Genomic DNA, 14274 nt, shown 5'->3' on the forward strand with positions numbered 1-14274 from the left:
TTCTCCTTCCTGCTGCGCAAACTGTCTGATGCGCCACGGAACAGTCGCTTTCATCATCCGGCTCGACTTTCGAGCACAAGTTATACTTAAATCTGCTTTCTGGCAACAGAGTAATCAAATTACGGCTTAATTTGGATTTGGATGATTTAAGGAAGCAGGGATACTGTGTGTGTGTGTGCGTGTGTGTGTGTGTGTGTGTGTGTATGTGATGCTTCCCGAGACAAAATGTTGGAGAAAAAGCATTTTCTTCCAACCACTGGAGGGGAAGACTCAGGGGACCTGCGAGCTGACTCAGTCTCTGAAATGCGCCGACTATATTCTCCCAAGGGGCACCATCTCCTCCACAAAAGCTTCCTTCAGAGCTCCACAAGTTCCAGGGGATTGCTAACCCGCACCCCCGGGTGATATCACAGAACGGGCCCCCGAGAACACACTGACAGCCTGATGAGGGAGTGTGACAGTTCAGAGGGGAAATAAATAAATAATACAAAACAACAAAAGAAATTTCTCTTTACCTGTCTGCCTCCTTGATTCCTGGGTTGTCTATTTTTGTCTCTTCTCACACAAACTCAGCCTAAACATAGGCACACATACACACACTCTCTCCAACCCTGTAACTTATATCAAACTATAGCTGAAAGTTGAATACAAGAACTTGAACAGATCTATTTTTTTTCTCCCCCCATATAAAATATGTAACCTCAGAATGACTGGCGGTTCATGAAGAGGAACACAACCACACACGGGAAACACGGGTGCCTCTCCACTGCCACAGTGTTGTCAACCAGTGGATGAGCTGTAATTACATGGGTTTTATTGTAGGTTGAGACTCGAGTGGCATATACAGACACGCCGCGTTAGACGATACAAGCTAGTTAACTCGAGCAAAACGTGTTTTGATCAGCGAAATGTGGTTTAAATTTGAAAAGTACTCAGTTTTCCTTTTAAAAGAGCTCGGCATTTATCCAGCATTTCTCATCCAACTCCATATGCAGTCGACTTCTTGAGAAGGTCTAGACTAGACATTTAAAGACTACTGGTTTTAGTTAAGGCTTAGTTTAAAATTATGACCCAGTTTCAAATTTAAACCATCCTTTAATACAACTGTTTGTAGATTGGCAGGAAATAGAGTAGACATGGGACTATAGGGTCTCAAAATGGTGTGCATCCTCTGCTAGACAAAGCAACCTTGTATACTTGTATCATATTTTGGTCATCGCTATTCTTTTTAAAGATTTTGTAATAAAATTTTCTAGGATAAATATTTTAACCTGAGCGACTGTTCCGAACATGTCGTTAGCAAAAGAACAAAAACTTTGCCTCCGGACATTTTACATGCACTACTGAAGAATCTAAATACTTGTTTATAAATGAGGGTCTCCGATGTTCTGAAAAACCACATGAACCACATATATATATGCCTTGTTAAGCAGAGTACATTTTCTTTCTATGTTCACTTGCTGCTGCAAGATACGTAGGTCAGACTGTAGTGTTACTTAGCTGCTTTCATTGTTAATGCATTTCATGACACCCGGAGCTTTGAGTGTTGCTGCAATGCATTACTAAATTAGTAATGCTTTAGCTTTACCTACCTGAAGTTATGGAAGTTATACAGATATACCTACTGGGAATACAAATTCCTGAAGCCTGACAACTGGTTTAATTGAGCTGAGTGGACTGGGCCAAGTCTACATTAACCTGTGTTAAAGCAACTAAATAAGGTTGATTTATTCTAATGCTTTTCACAATGTCTATGAAAAATATAAGTAGATTCTGTGTTAGTATTGGCCAGCAATACAAAGACGGACAGAAAGAAAAGCTAGCTTGCTTGAAGTCATAAGGAAGATACTCTTACTGCTGCTTCTTTGAGCCTACAATCAGCAGTGGTGAGTGTTTTATGACCCTCACATTTTTGGGAGCACAACGTCAGACATACTTGTCTCTGAAGTCCAGATAAAAAGTGAGCAGCCCAGCAAAACAGAGCAGATGAAAGCACTGTGGCACGTTAACCCACTGGTAGTAAATTGTAAGAGTATAACATGAAACAACTCAGTCCGTCTTCTGGAACTTTTCTCTGAAACCCCATCGGCCGTAGACCTACCACAGGCAGTGCGTGGGTCAGTTTAATTGAGAGCAACTATTGTTTTGATTTGGAATTGAAGTTTGTAATTTCAAGGAAACAAATCGTTGTTCTTTCAGACAAAAATCTAGCATTATCTCCAAGCTATCCCAAAAATAGACACCGTATGGCTCGGGCATTAGGTAGAATGTGCTTCAGCAACTCAATGTCAATAAAAATGTGCTTTAGAGATTTTTAACCAAAGCTGTCGTTACACATGAGCTTGTAGAGATAAACCTGTGGATTATTGCAAAGCTTTTTAGATTAATATCACAGTCTAGGTCGGTTACAACAAATACTAGAAATAAGTTGGAAACTAGGGCGATTAGTTTGCTGCTCAACCCATTCAATCCTGTCTAAACAAATACAAACCGTGAAGCTAATCACTGCCAGCCATGCATGCAAAATGAAAAGAAACGGCACTGCTTTTCGTTCTTTAGATTCTTTTAACTGACTTGTGGACTCTGCAGCTTCTCTAGTTACGAGGGGCTCCTTGGCTGATTCTCTGATATATTTTCCTTGTCAAACCTGTTAGCTTAGGTGGATAGCCCAGGCTTGGTAGGTATCCACTTGTGCTGCACCACCTATTCTTAAATGAAGGTTTTTGAAGGTCTCACAGTGGCCTATGTGACTTTCAAAGCTTGAGATATCTCTTAATCTAACCCTGTTTCTGACTGGCATACTTCTTGGTCTTCACAGTTCTGTTTGTTCACTAGCATTCTCTTACAAACATCTGAGATGTGCACAGGGCAGTTGTGTTTATGACCACAGCATACTTACAGAAACTACGTTAGTGAATTCTGACTGATTGACGTTAATGGCATTTAGGGCTATCTGACTAAAATTACATAATTACATTTTTTATTACCATTTCTTTCCTTCCTTCCACTTCACAACATATGCGCTGCATGTGCACATAAAACTGCAGCACATAATTGAAGCTTGTTGTTGTAAGGTGATACAATGAAAAAGTTTAAAGGTTGTTAATTATTATGGCCACTGCTAAAATACCGTGCTGGTTCTTTTCATGACAGAAAAAACGCCACGACTTGGAAACTTTGAAACTTACCTTCTTGTGTCGTCAGAGTGTCACATGATCCGAAACTGACGACCAACAGAGTCAGGGAGGAGCACAGAAGCCACATGGTTTAACCCGTCTGAAAGCAGCTCCTCTTCTTATCTCTTCCTCCCTCGGCCGCCGGCTGACTGGTGAAGAGAAAAGAAGAAAAAAAAAAGTGAAAGTCAACAATGTCAAATCTTGTTTTTTTTGTTTTTTCTGTCAGTGCCTGCTGACAGAAAGTCTGCAGACAGCTGTGCATTATGCTTGACTCCTAAATAGATGTTGATGTATATTTATGAGTCAGTCACAGTTGATGTGTTAATGATGTGGTATGTTGCAGGCTTTGTTAGTGGCATATGAATTAACCAGAATGGCCCTCATTAAGGAGTGTAACTCTGCAAAAGTCTGATCATAGTCATTATCTTGTCCATCTGGTTGCCCTTTGAATGAGGAGCGCACACACAGAAACGTGCATGTAAATATGGTGGTGTGTGAAGCTAGCGGCGCCCTCACAATTTCCTTAGGTTTTCTGTTTTTGTTTTTTCTTTTACTTCACACTTCATTGTTTCAGATCATAAAACACATTTATTTTTAGACTGGACAAAGAAAACCAGAGTTTTTGTGTACACTTCAATGCAAAGCATAAAGTGCAGCACCCAGATCCGGAAGATGAAAAGACAGCACACAAATTGCAGTAAACAATGGATAAATTAAAACAAAATGGTGGGTCCAGAGTCAAACAGACAGTTGGGCCAGAACACACAAACACATCTGGAGACTGTTCCATCGGAGCCAGGGTTATGGTATACCAGATGCTTCTACGTGGCCAAACAACAAACACAAACACACACACACACACACACACACAAATATGCAGACGGAAAGCATGCCACGTGTAAATAATGATTACATTTTATCTCTGTAATCCTCCCCACTCACTGTTCAGCTCCTAGGTCATAAACACGCACAGGAAAGCGAGCACTTAAGCACGCCTTCGCTGACTCGCATAAACAGAGCCCAGCCGACCTGCGCTTGACCTCAGCATGTGTGAAGACCCCATAACTTGGCTTTGTTTACTAGTGCGGGGGGTGGAGGGGGGCCCTGAGGGCAGTCATGCAGACAGACGCTGCACACCTTTTCTGTCTGACAGGAGAAACGACCCCTTCCCCCCTCCCCACACACACACACACACACACACACACACACACACACACACACACGCACGCACGCGCACACACACACACACACCTCCACACACTCCTGCGAAGGGGTACACAATGTGGTGTTCCTGCAAGACTGCGAATACCATCTAGTGTGACTTGTCTAATTTTGCTCTGAAATATCGAGAATAGCTTGACACGCCATCACTCTGTAATTTAATGGATCTCAGGACCGGTGGTGCGTCTGGTCTCCTTTTTCCACTACTGTTCTGTCAAAATTCCTCGCAAGAGCTTGTATATTCTTGTTATATCTCTGTTTATCTAGGAGTTATTTTTTTGCTGACAACTTGGACACTGTTGGTGAAAGTAGCTGCAAGCAACAAAAAATAAAAAATAAAAAAGCAATGAGACACTGAAAACAAGTTTCTTCCTGCACCTGCATGGGTGGACAGTAAATCAAAAGCCTCAGACAGCTGTGTTCTGAGAACTCTGGAGCTGTAGCCATTATTACAGGCTTCATGCAGCCTGATCACAATAATAAGAAAGCTCACGGAGAGAATATAATTCATAACGCATCCGCAGTCTGTAGAGCCTACATCTGCGGGAAAAGCTCATTTCTATTATTATCTGGCCCAAATCCAAAACAGTTTAATAGTCTTCCTAATAGGTTTTGCCAGGGATGTATCTCTTCCCCGACACACAAACATCAGCACACACTCTTTGGTTGCTGCGGCAGATAAAGCCAGGCTGGGGTTAAGGCCGCTAGGCCTGCCCAAAGGTCTGGCTATGAGCCCGGTAAGCAGGCGTCCTGAGAGAGATGGAGGTCACTGAGAATGCAGCCAACACAGGGAGAAAAACAATGGAAGATCTCCTCCAGCCCTAAAAAAAAAAAAAAAAGCTTCACAGCGAGAGCTGAAGGACAGGAGTGATGACCAAGATTATCCACATTCCCAGCTCATATAAATACCTTTTCTGCAGCATTATTATATCTTATTGGTGTTTGTTTTTAAGATTAAAAGGGGAATCTATGAAGCAGTGAATCGGCAACCAGCCCAGGCATGCTAATTGCCCACATATCCAATGCTAATGCTAGCCCATCCATGCAAATAGTCAGCAGAGGAAGTAGCCAATTGCCGAGACATGCTAGTCACTAGCCTCTTTTAATCTAACGCGACTCAGTAGTCTCCTTCTCATTTGCCACCACCAGCCAGTTGCTCAGTTACCAGTTGCCCATTATTAATCAGACATGTAGCCGGCTCCAGAATGGATATAGCTTCTCGCGACCAGGAAGTAGCCATGGCTCGGTGCTCAGTAGTCTTAATTTTGTCGCTGATAACGTGCCAAGGTTTTGCTTTCGCCCTTGCTGCACTGAATTCACAAAACAGCTTGCACTGAATGAATACATGGAAGTGAAAAGACAACTATTGAGTCCATCAGATAGGAGCCGCATACATTTCACTTCCATCGCTTATATTGTTTCTAGTGTATTAAAAAAAAAAGCTCGCACTCACAATTTCTTGCAGTTGGTTCTTTGTTTAGATCTGTTTTCTCTTTCCATTATAGCTTTAATTTTCTCTAATGCAAAGCAGTTTGCTTCCAGTGCTCAATAAAAAGTTTTGTCGCATTACTTTACATATAAGACTTAAGACGCCATCTGACAAAGAAAGTCTGTTCTCTTTTTATGGGGTGCAGAAACAAAGACGTGTCCTTAAAGCTTCACACCCTTTGGATTGATGTAGGCGACTTATATTGAAATAATAATGAAAAAGAAAGCGGTTCTTTATTCAAGCTGCTTTGCTGGCCAGCTAATAAATGCTTTTCATTTGAACACTTAGGCATGAAAGCAATAAAAAAAAAATGCCAATAACATAATTGGCAAATTCCTAATGAGGCCAAAGTGAGCACCTGAGCTTCTTAAATACTTCTTGTTTCACACGTTTTTAATGGGTCTTTAACCTCCAGTTAAAAATCTAAAACACTCAGACAGACCAAACCTTGAATGGCTAGTTCTACCCTGGAAAGTGTTTATTTAAAACACAGTCTCATTAGATTTATTCCCATTTCATTATTTTTGTGAAACATAGAAATGTTTCACACTAGAATCACCTTAGAATTAAACAACTAAGTCACTTTCTGCTAATAGATGCAGTCTAATAATGTCTTTCTTTCTCTTATAGCAGCCTATAAGTGGAGTAAGGAAAATTCACTTTAAATTATAAGTCAAAGAAGGAACGTATTGTGCTTCTGGTCGATGCAAATTTCCACATTGTCCTGACAAAACATCTTAAACTGTTAGATTGCACAATTTCATAAAGTTAATGTATAAAACAGCTCAAATTACAAAGACAGGAAACAAAGGGATTAAATTACCACCCTTGTAAAGTCTCATTTCATACTCACAAACCCAATTTAATATATTGTCTCTTCATGTGACTGCTACAACTTCAACAGACGGACGACAGAAACCAACTGCAAACCGCTGGCCAGCATTGAGATGCTTCAGGGAATAAGCTGTGGAGTCTGTCAGTCATTTTTTTAATTCTAGTTTGACATGTTCCATTCACCTAATAGGTTTTTCTGACAAAATACATGTCTTAGTTAAGCAGATCACTAAATACAAAACAGCTGTTGGTGTTTTGACATCCTTGGACTTACATACGGTGTTTAAATGCTAATCTTACTGTTAGCTGTGACAGTCTATCATGTAAACCTCACAAGGACTGTGCTGCTTCCTCTATATGCCATTGTGAAAATTACCCCCAAGCATTTCTTTTCTACGCTTTGCCTGAGTAAATCTGCGTTAGCTTTCTTTTCTAATCGCTTAGTAAAACAGACTGCAATAAAATCTGGCACAAGCAAACAAACAAACAAACAAAAAAACTCATTGTGTTGTCTTGTATTTTACTATTTCACAGTTCACACTTCTATCATCAAATACTTCACCCAATGCTTTACTAGAGGAACGAAGTAGGAGATGAAACAGGAAAAAAAAATAATAACCTGTAAATTCTGTCAGCACTAACATTGCAATTCATCATCATCATGTTAGCCCAATTACCAATAAGTCATATCAACTCAGAGTATAAATGCATTGACCTACTTATACTGACCTAGTTGACCTATTTAACCCTACAGCAAATAAATCTGCATAAAAACATACCTAACATTTACTGAGGTCCTCAGCTGTTTGTATCAACTCGGCTCTATGGCATAGTGAAAAAGTTGCTTCCTTTATCGAACAAAATACTCGATCCGAAACAACAGCTTGTTCCACCCTCGGTAGGAACAACTGCTATCAAGTATGTGATAAAAGGCAATGAATTATTAGGGATGTTTTTTTGTTGTTGTTGTTGTTGTTGGTCTTTTCATGAAAAGCCAAAGAAACGTCAAATCAAAGGATCTCAATTAGATTCATGTCTAGACCTGTTCAAGGCCACTCCAAAACCTTCATCCTTTTTCCTTTGAAAACTGCTTTTTTTGGATGTACTTAGGTTGTCTTTGATATTAAAATCTGCTTGATGATTCAATGCTGATGTGGCATGATGAGTCAGTGTGGTATAAATGCCAGGTTGGACACCATATCTGTGACTGTTCTGGAAGATAGAAAGATATTCCATCAATTATAGCATAAATATGGAAGAGGGCAAAGTGAGGTAGAAATACAAAAACGTGAACATCAAAGATACTGAGTTTTCAAGCACATGACAAGGATTTTAATTAACACAATTTCAGCCTCAAAGTGGGACTTGGGTCTTTTTAGATTAAGGAGTGAATTGTACAGTTATGGGAACAAAAAAAAAACCTTGCTCTTAAAATCCATTGTTGCATTTCACCAGTAATTATATTAAATTCTAGATTTGCAATCTTTTAAACAATATCAGCTCTCTGCCTCTCAATCCATGTGGTACTCTGTTGCGTTTCTCTCTCCGATGTCCTTTGAGAATACTAAAGATTGGAGTACAATCTTAACATGGCAACCGGCAGAGATCAAGGTAAGTTCGAGGCAAGATAAATGTTGTCTTTATCCGCTTTTGAGTCTGAGGAAACCAACTTAGATGTGTGAGTTAAGAGAATCATGATCCAAATCAAAAAGTTCCAGAATTTCAAACTCAATCCAACCAAACTGAAAGGGTCAGGAACGATCCAATATTCCAGCCAAAAAGCTTGACTGGAGGGCTGAGCATTTGATGCAGCTGCAGCGGAAAAGATATCCAACCAACTTAATCTGATGATTTTTTTATATATATATTTTTTTGATAAGTTCATGTAAGCATCTGGAAAATACGATGCAATACTCTTCAGGAAGCCTCCTCATATGCTAGGTAAGTTTGTGCCAAGTGACATAATGCATGAGAACACACAGACACACACACACTAATACCTGTTTCAGCTGTAGTAACAACTGTTGCTGCTCACATTTTCCAGCAGTTGCATGTGGAGCGTCTTTGCTCTGTGTGACCCTGGTTCTCCCCCCTCTCCCTCCATCTGCTCACTTGTCAGTTTGAAAGAAATGTTTCCGCTAGGTGTGCCATTTTCAAACGTATCAGTAAAGTGTTCTTACAAGAAAGACTGGAATATTGCTTATTTATCCACCGTTTCCTGAAACGCAACATGAAAGACATCTTTGAATTTAGAACCGCTTTTAATTATTCAGTATGTGTTTTTGACTTTTGCACAGTTTGGTAATTTCTGCCAATATCAGTGTATGCTGGTTATTCCTCAGTTATGGAGTTATTTCATCATTTCATCATCTTTTTGCTAAACTATTTGCTTTTTTTTTTTTTTCAGATATTCATATCTGTTAGTCGACGCACCGGCCTATGCCAACAAATCAATTTCATCTCTCTTCACACCACAAAGCTGAAGTATTTTTTGTTTGTTTGTTTTTTACAGATCAAATCGAAAAGAGGTTCTTGTTGACATCAGTCATTTTGCTTAACAATGCTTGACAGACAATCACTGAGTTCTTTTTTTTTGTACTTTGCTGTAAAAGGAAGCAACATGAACATCGAAACTCTCCCTTAATTCAAAACCTCTGGACATGCTTCAGGCCAAACCTGGGAGTGCACCGCAAGCCTTTTCTTTTATTTTCTTTTTTACAACTTTGAACTGCGAGCAAATAAAAGTGAGTAAAGATGCCCCCCAAACCCAAACCTTGCAAGACATCCCAGATATTAACTGACTCAGAGCAGCAGAAACCTTAAAACTAGAAAAAAAGTTAAAACCCCAAACCCTTCAAACCCTTTTTTTTTTTTGTTTGACATTCAGGAGACAGAATGAGGCAAGTTTCTACATGTCTTACCTCCCAGGCAATATTCAAGGCCTTTTATTTGAAACTTGTGAGGGAAGAACAGGCCAGCAGACGTCGTACGTTCTGACACACATTCATACTTTCCACATCCGCTCAAGGCGGCTCGAAAGTTCCAGTACTAAAGGACAATTTCAATCCAATTGCAAAAGCGATGATGCAAAGTGAAGTCAACTCTGATGACATGACCTGCTTGGCCCTGAGCCAGAGCCATACCTGGTATGACCGGCAGCTTTACCTTTCCTTTAGGTTTCTGATGCCCAAATGCAACGTCTAACAGTGTTCAAAATTGTTGTACAGTCTGGAAGTTAAGAGAAATGTGCAGGACTACTTTTGGGAGTTATGTAAAATGTCTAAAACAGAACTCTTTAGAAAGTGGGGGTGGGTGTACAGAGGGATTTCAAACAAATCTGGGTTGTTTTCTTGTGTGTGTGTGTGTTTGTGCATGTGTATTTGTCTACAGGAGAACACACAGGATGCGGAGGATCCAGCAACCTCTATAATGTGGAAAGCAGATGTGGCTTCCAGGTTTTTCCTTCCACTACATCCTTGGTTCTCCTTTCCGTGTAGGGAGAAAAGGGGTCGAAATTCGAAGAGCCATCTCGTTTCTCAGACACGACTAGAAAAGATAAACATGAACTAGATCCGAGGAAAAAAAAGAAGGAGAAAAAAAAAAAGAATCAAGGGATATCGGGAAGCTTTTCCTGCTTGAGGGTGCTGGAAGGAAACCAGGAAGATCTACAGTAACATCTCAGCCTGCAGTGTGAGTGTGTGGGCCTGGCTAAGATATAAAAGGGAAAATCAGCATCGCGTTTGCCAACAGCTATACTATTAAAGTGGTTTAAAGAAGTACTGTAGAAATCCAACACACAAAAAAAATACTTACAACTACCGTTTGTCAGATAATTATCTCCAATGGGAAACGATTTATTATGCCTCAGTTCCTTCGTTCTCAGTGAAATTTTTGCTATTTCGATGACCAGCTGATGCCTAATTTGTGTAAAAAAGAAAAAAGATTCCATGTCATGTGCAGTATAAGGCTTATTTAGAGTGTTGGAGTGTTGGACAATTTTCACAACTATATTGCTTTGGAAAAGCATTTATTTCTCTGGAACCTTTTTCACATTTCATCACTATATGCTATGTGTTTTACTTAGATTTTATCTGATAGATCTAAACCAAGTATAGTTACCAAACAGTGATGCAGAAAGAAAAGGATGGAACATTCTGAACCTTATCCCTTTTACATGCATATACCTAAATAAAATTCTGTTGCCCTCAATAGTAATAAGTAAAGAGTCCACCTTTATTTATTTAATTTCTATAAATGAAGCTGTGAGCATCTGTAGAAGTTTTTCTCTTTTTTTTATGTAGAACATTAACAGACATACAGCATCATGAAGAACAAAAAGCACAAAAGACAGGTCCAGAATAAAGTTTAAGGCAAGATTAGGTTATAAATAAACATTTCCGGCTTCATACAGCCCACGAAATATGATTCAATTTAATTCACATAATATGATTCAATTTAAGATGTACCAAGACACCTAAAACTGACAGGCCAGGCAAGAAGAGAAGAAGGGAAGAGGGCCATTCTAACTTTATAAAGATTGGCGAGATCCACAGTTCAGGTGGGACAATCCGTAGACATGGCAACTGTTAGATGTCGCTGTTAAGGTAGAGTGGCGAGATGAAAATCAGTGGTGAAAAATGGAAACAGAAGCACTTTCCAGGTGATAACGAAATTGAACTTTTTGGCCTACGTCCAAAAACCCCATGCAGATAAAACTGCACATCCCCCTTCATAGGACCACCCCTATGATGACACAGGCAGGTGGCAGTGTCATAATGTGGGGATAAAGCTAAATGCAGGGCAATCCTGGAAGAAAACCTGCCAAGAGGGTGAAACAAAAAAATGTCCCCAGTGGGGCAAACCACACCAAACGTCCAACCAATTCCCAGCGTGGGAAGTGTTTAAAATTGATGTGCTCTGTTGAATCCAAAGCCTTCCAGTTGTAATTACACTTTTGAAAGGTAAACCACGGTTCAGATTTTTATTTATAAAATATACTTCCTCCCTTCACAGGTGTGGACAAAATTATTTTCAGTTAAGTCTGTTAGGAACCTCCAGAGAAAGTTACTGATCTGTGTGGCTGCAGCGCGACCAAGCAGGGAATGAGTTAAATGAATGAAGGCACAGTCGTTGGATCGCGCTTTGCAAACTGTTGCTTTGCGCTACTGTCAATGCAAAAACATCATTTTCCTTCTGCTTGAACAAAAACTTAAAGTAAAAAGCAAAACAAAACAAAACAAAAAACTTACCTCCAACTGCTGATTGATCCACAACTTTGTGATTACATGAATCCGACATGCATGCGTGTCAAGCATTCAATGGTTTTTTCCCCCCCTTCCTCTTTTTTCCTGGACTCTTCCTTCACAAAGAAAGGACAGAAGAGAAAAAGTTGCTCCGGGATTGTCTGTGTCCAACTTTCCCCTCCCTCTGTCTCCCCTCCCGTTTCTGCACAGTCTACCTCCCTTGTGTGCAGTTTCTTATTACTTTTTTTTTCCCTCTCAGTCTATCTCTTCCCCCCTCTCTCCCCTCCATTTTTTTCCAGCACCCCTTCGTCTCTCTCTCCCTCTCTCTCTCTCCTTCTCTCTCTCTGTGTTTCTCTCTCTCGTATCTCGATGGGAGATCCCGGTGTTAAACGTGCGGTGACATCACCTTGTCCAGAATGCTGGAAAATGAGCCCGGGGGCATCTCTTTAATCTCCTCATCGAGCTGTTCTGGGTCTCTACCCCCTCTTTACCCTCTCCTCCTCAACCCCCTCCTTCACCTCTTGCTGTGTGATTCATAGCATACCGGAGGGGAAAAAGGGAGGCTCGCTTCCATTTTGCCTGGGTGAAAGCACTACATTACAGCAGGAAATACAGATTACCATGGTCCTTGTGAAAGAATTTTACTCCATTAAGGTTAATGAACTTACTTATCACATTATCCTGTGATTGGAGGTCAGGCCAACAGCTCCTGTATTGTGATACGGCTTGGATATTGCATCCTTTGCGTTGCGGCTCTGGTGGGATCGCTCCAAAACACACCTCTAAACAGCTGCATAAATTTGACTCTTATTGTCAGAAAGCAAATAGTTCAGGAGGTGAATAAATATCACATTTACAGCTGATTTATGTACGCCTCCCACGCCGTAGCGGCCGAGTAGGTACAGAGAAGTGTTCTGTTCTTCAGTAGATTAATTTTGCTCTTCTTTGTTAAGAGGTCAGCTTCCCTTGCCCGCCCACTATCTTTCACTTTCTTATTAGCCCTAACCTCTGAAACATGTCCAAGTGGCATCCCTGTGTTCAAGTTCATTAATGATTTTTACAGCCGCCTCGTAGTGCTGTGGTCAAATTGGAGTAAAAAGGTTTTGGAAACACTGGTGAACGCTCAGTCAATGGAACATCTGGAAACTGCATGCACTCTTGCATGCAAAAAAAAAGAAAAAAAAAAGAAAAAAAAGAATGTCACAAATGTTTTCCCTCCATTAGATTTTACACATTTTCTCATCCTGCAATCAAGAGCTGCTGCATAGATGCCACACACATCTTGCCTTTATGGAAGTGTGGCAATAATAATAATAAAAAATCTATGTAAATCTATTGTTGAAAGAAAAACAAACTAAGAAATCTAGATTAAAGAATGATTTTATTTAGTTGCTAAAACTGTGAGTACATAGCAGAATATGAGACAGAATATGAGAATATGAGCACCTCCACCTGCTCCCAGTGCTACTACTGCCATCTGGAAAAAAAATGCCCCGCTTCAGGTCAAAAACAACTCATCAGAGTCAGGAGGAGAGTCTTTGCGATCTCAGTAATGCTAGTTCATACGCTGCTCAATGTGTTAATGGCTCAGAAGCAACTTACCATTACAGGAAAACCATTTATTTAGCACAGCAGAGAAGCAAGGGGGAGTGAAGGTGGAATGAGCAGCGCATACACAAGCTTAATAGACACTGATCCTCCTAATGGCTCTGATTGGTAGTTTCTAGTTAGCGCTGGGAGCTGTGGGAAAATTCACAGGAGCTCGATGTTCTTCACAATTTACCCGTGTCATACCATACTCTATCAACATAGTGATAGTTTTAACAAATATGTAAGGAAACACTTTCCTTTAAGCAGCAAATACTTGGAAGGACGGGCTCTTTACAGATGAGACCAAAATATACGAGTTTGGCCAATATTCAAAATGCTACTCGTGGAGAAAAAGAAATACTTCAAATCTCTCTGAATAGCACAGTATGATGCGAGACCCACAGTTTACTGAGGGTCTCGCAGTAAACTGTGAGACCCTCACAGTCTCTCTGTCGTCTGTCTTGGCAGAGAGACAAGACAGACGGCACCTGAGGTGAGGGATGGTTGATGATCAGAAGTTATCATATTGTGACAATAAAGGAGCGATGCCTGAGCAGAGAGCAGATGGGTGGGTCTTTTTGGAGAATTGTTTTGGCACAAGAGGTCTTATTTTACAGTGATCTGACAGGAAGAGGGCAGAGAAAATGGGGTGGGGGGGGGGAACATGCGGCAAAGGAGCTGAAGCTGGGAGTCGATTTTGGGAAGGCTGCATTGATGCTAC

General features: G+C 40.5%; 1 protein-coding gene across 4 annotated transcripts in view; it reads right to left on the reverse strand.

Moving 5' to 3' along the window:
* col16a1 (collagen, type XVI, alpha 1) overlaps positions 1-13400 on the reverse strand; it is an 84541-nt gene extending 71141 nt beyond the window's left edge. For 3 of the 4 annotated variants that reach the window (XM_014985613.2, XM_014985614.2, XM_014985609.2), the window contains exons 1-2: positions 11970-13400; positions 3189-3325 (exon numbers count right to left, since the gene is read on the reverse strand). In XM_014985613.2, coding sequence (XP_014841099.2) covers positions 3189-3264 — 76 coding nt within the window. In that variant the 5' untranslated portion in view covers positions 3265-3325; positions 11970-13400. Of the gene's footprint in view, positions 1-3188; positions 3326-5850; positions 6196-11969 lie in introns of those variants that run through there. The other variant, XM_014985611.2, reaches the window with a different exon arrangement.
* Positions 13401-14274: the final 874 nt, after the last annotated feature.

The sequence above is a fragment of the Poecilia mexicana genome, unplaced genomic scaffold, assembly GCF_051168715.1.
Source record: "Poecilia mexicana isolate PSO_F unplaced genomic scaffold, ASM5116871v1 scaffold_11, whole genome shotgun sequence".
Taxonomy (NCBI): domain Eukaryota; kingdom Metazoa; phylum Chordata; class Actinopteri; order Cyprinodontiformes; family Poeciliidae; genus Poecilia; species Poecilia mexicana.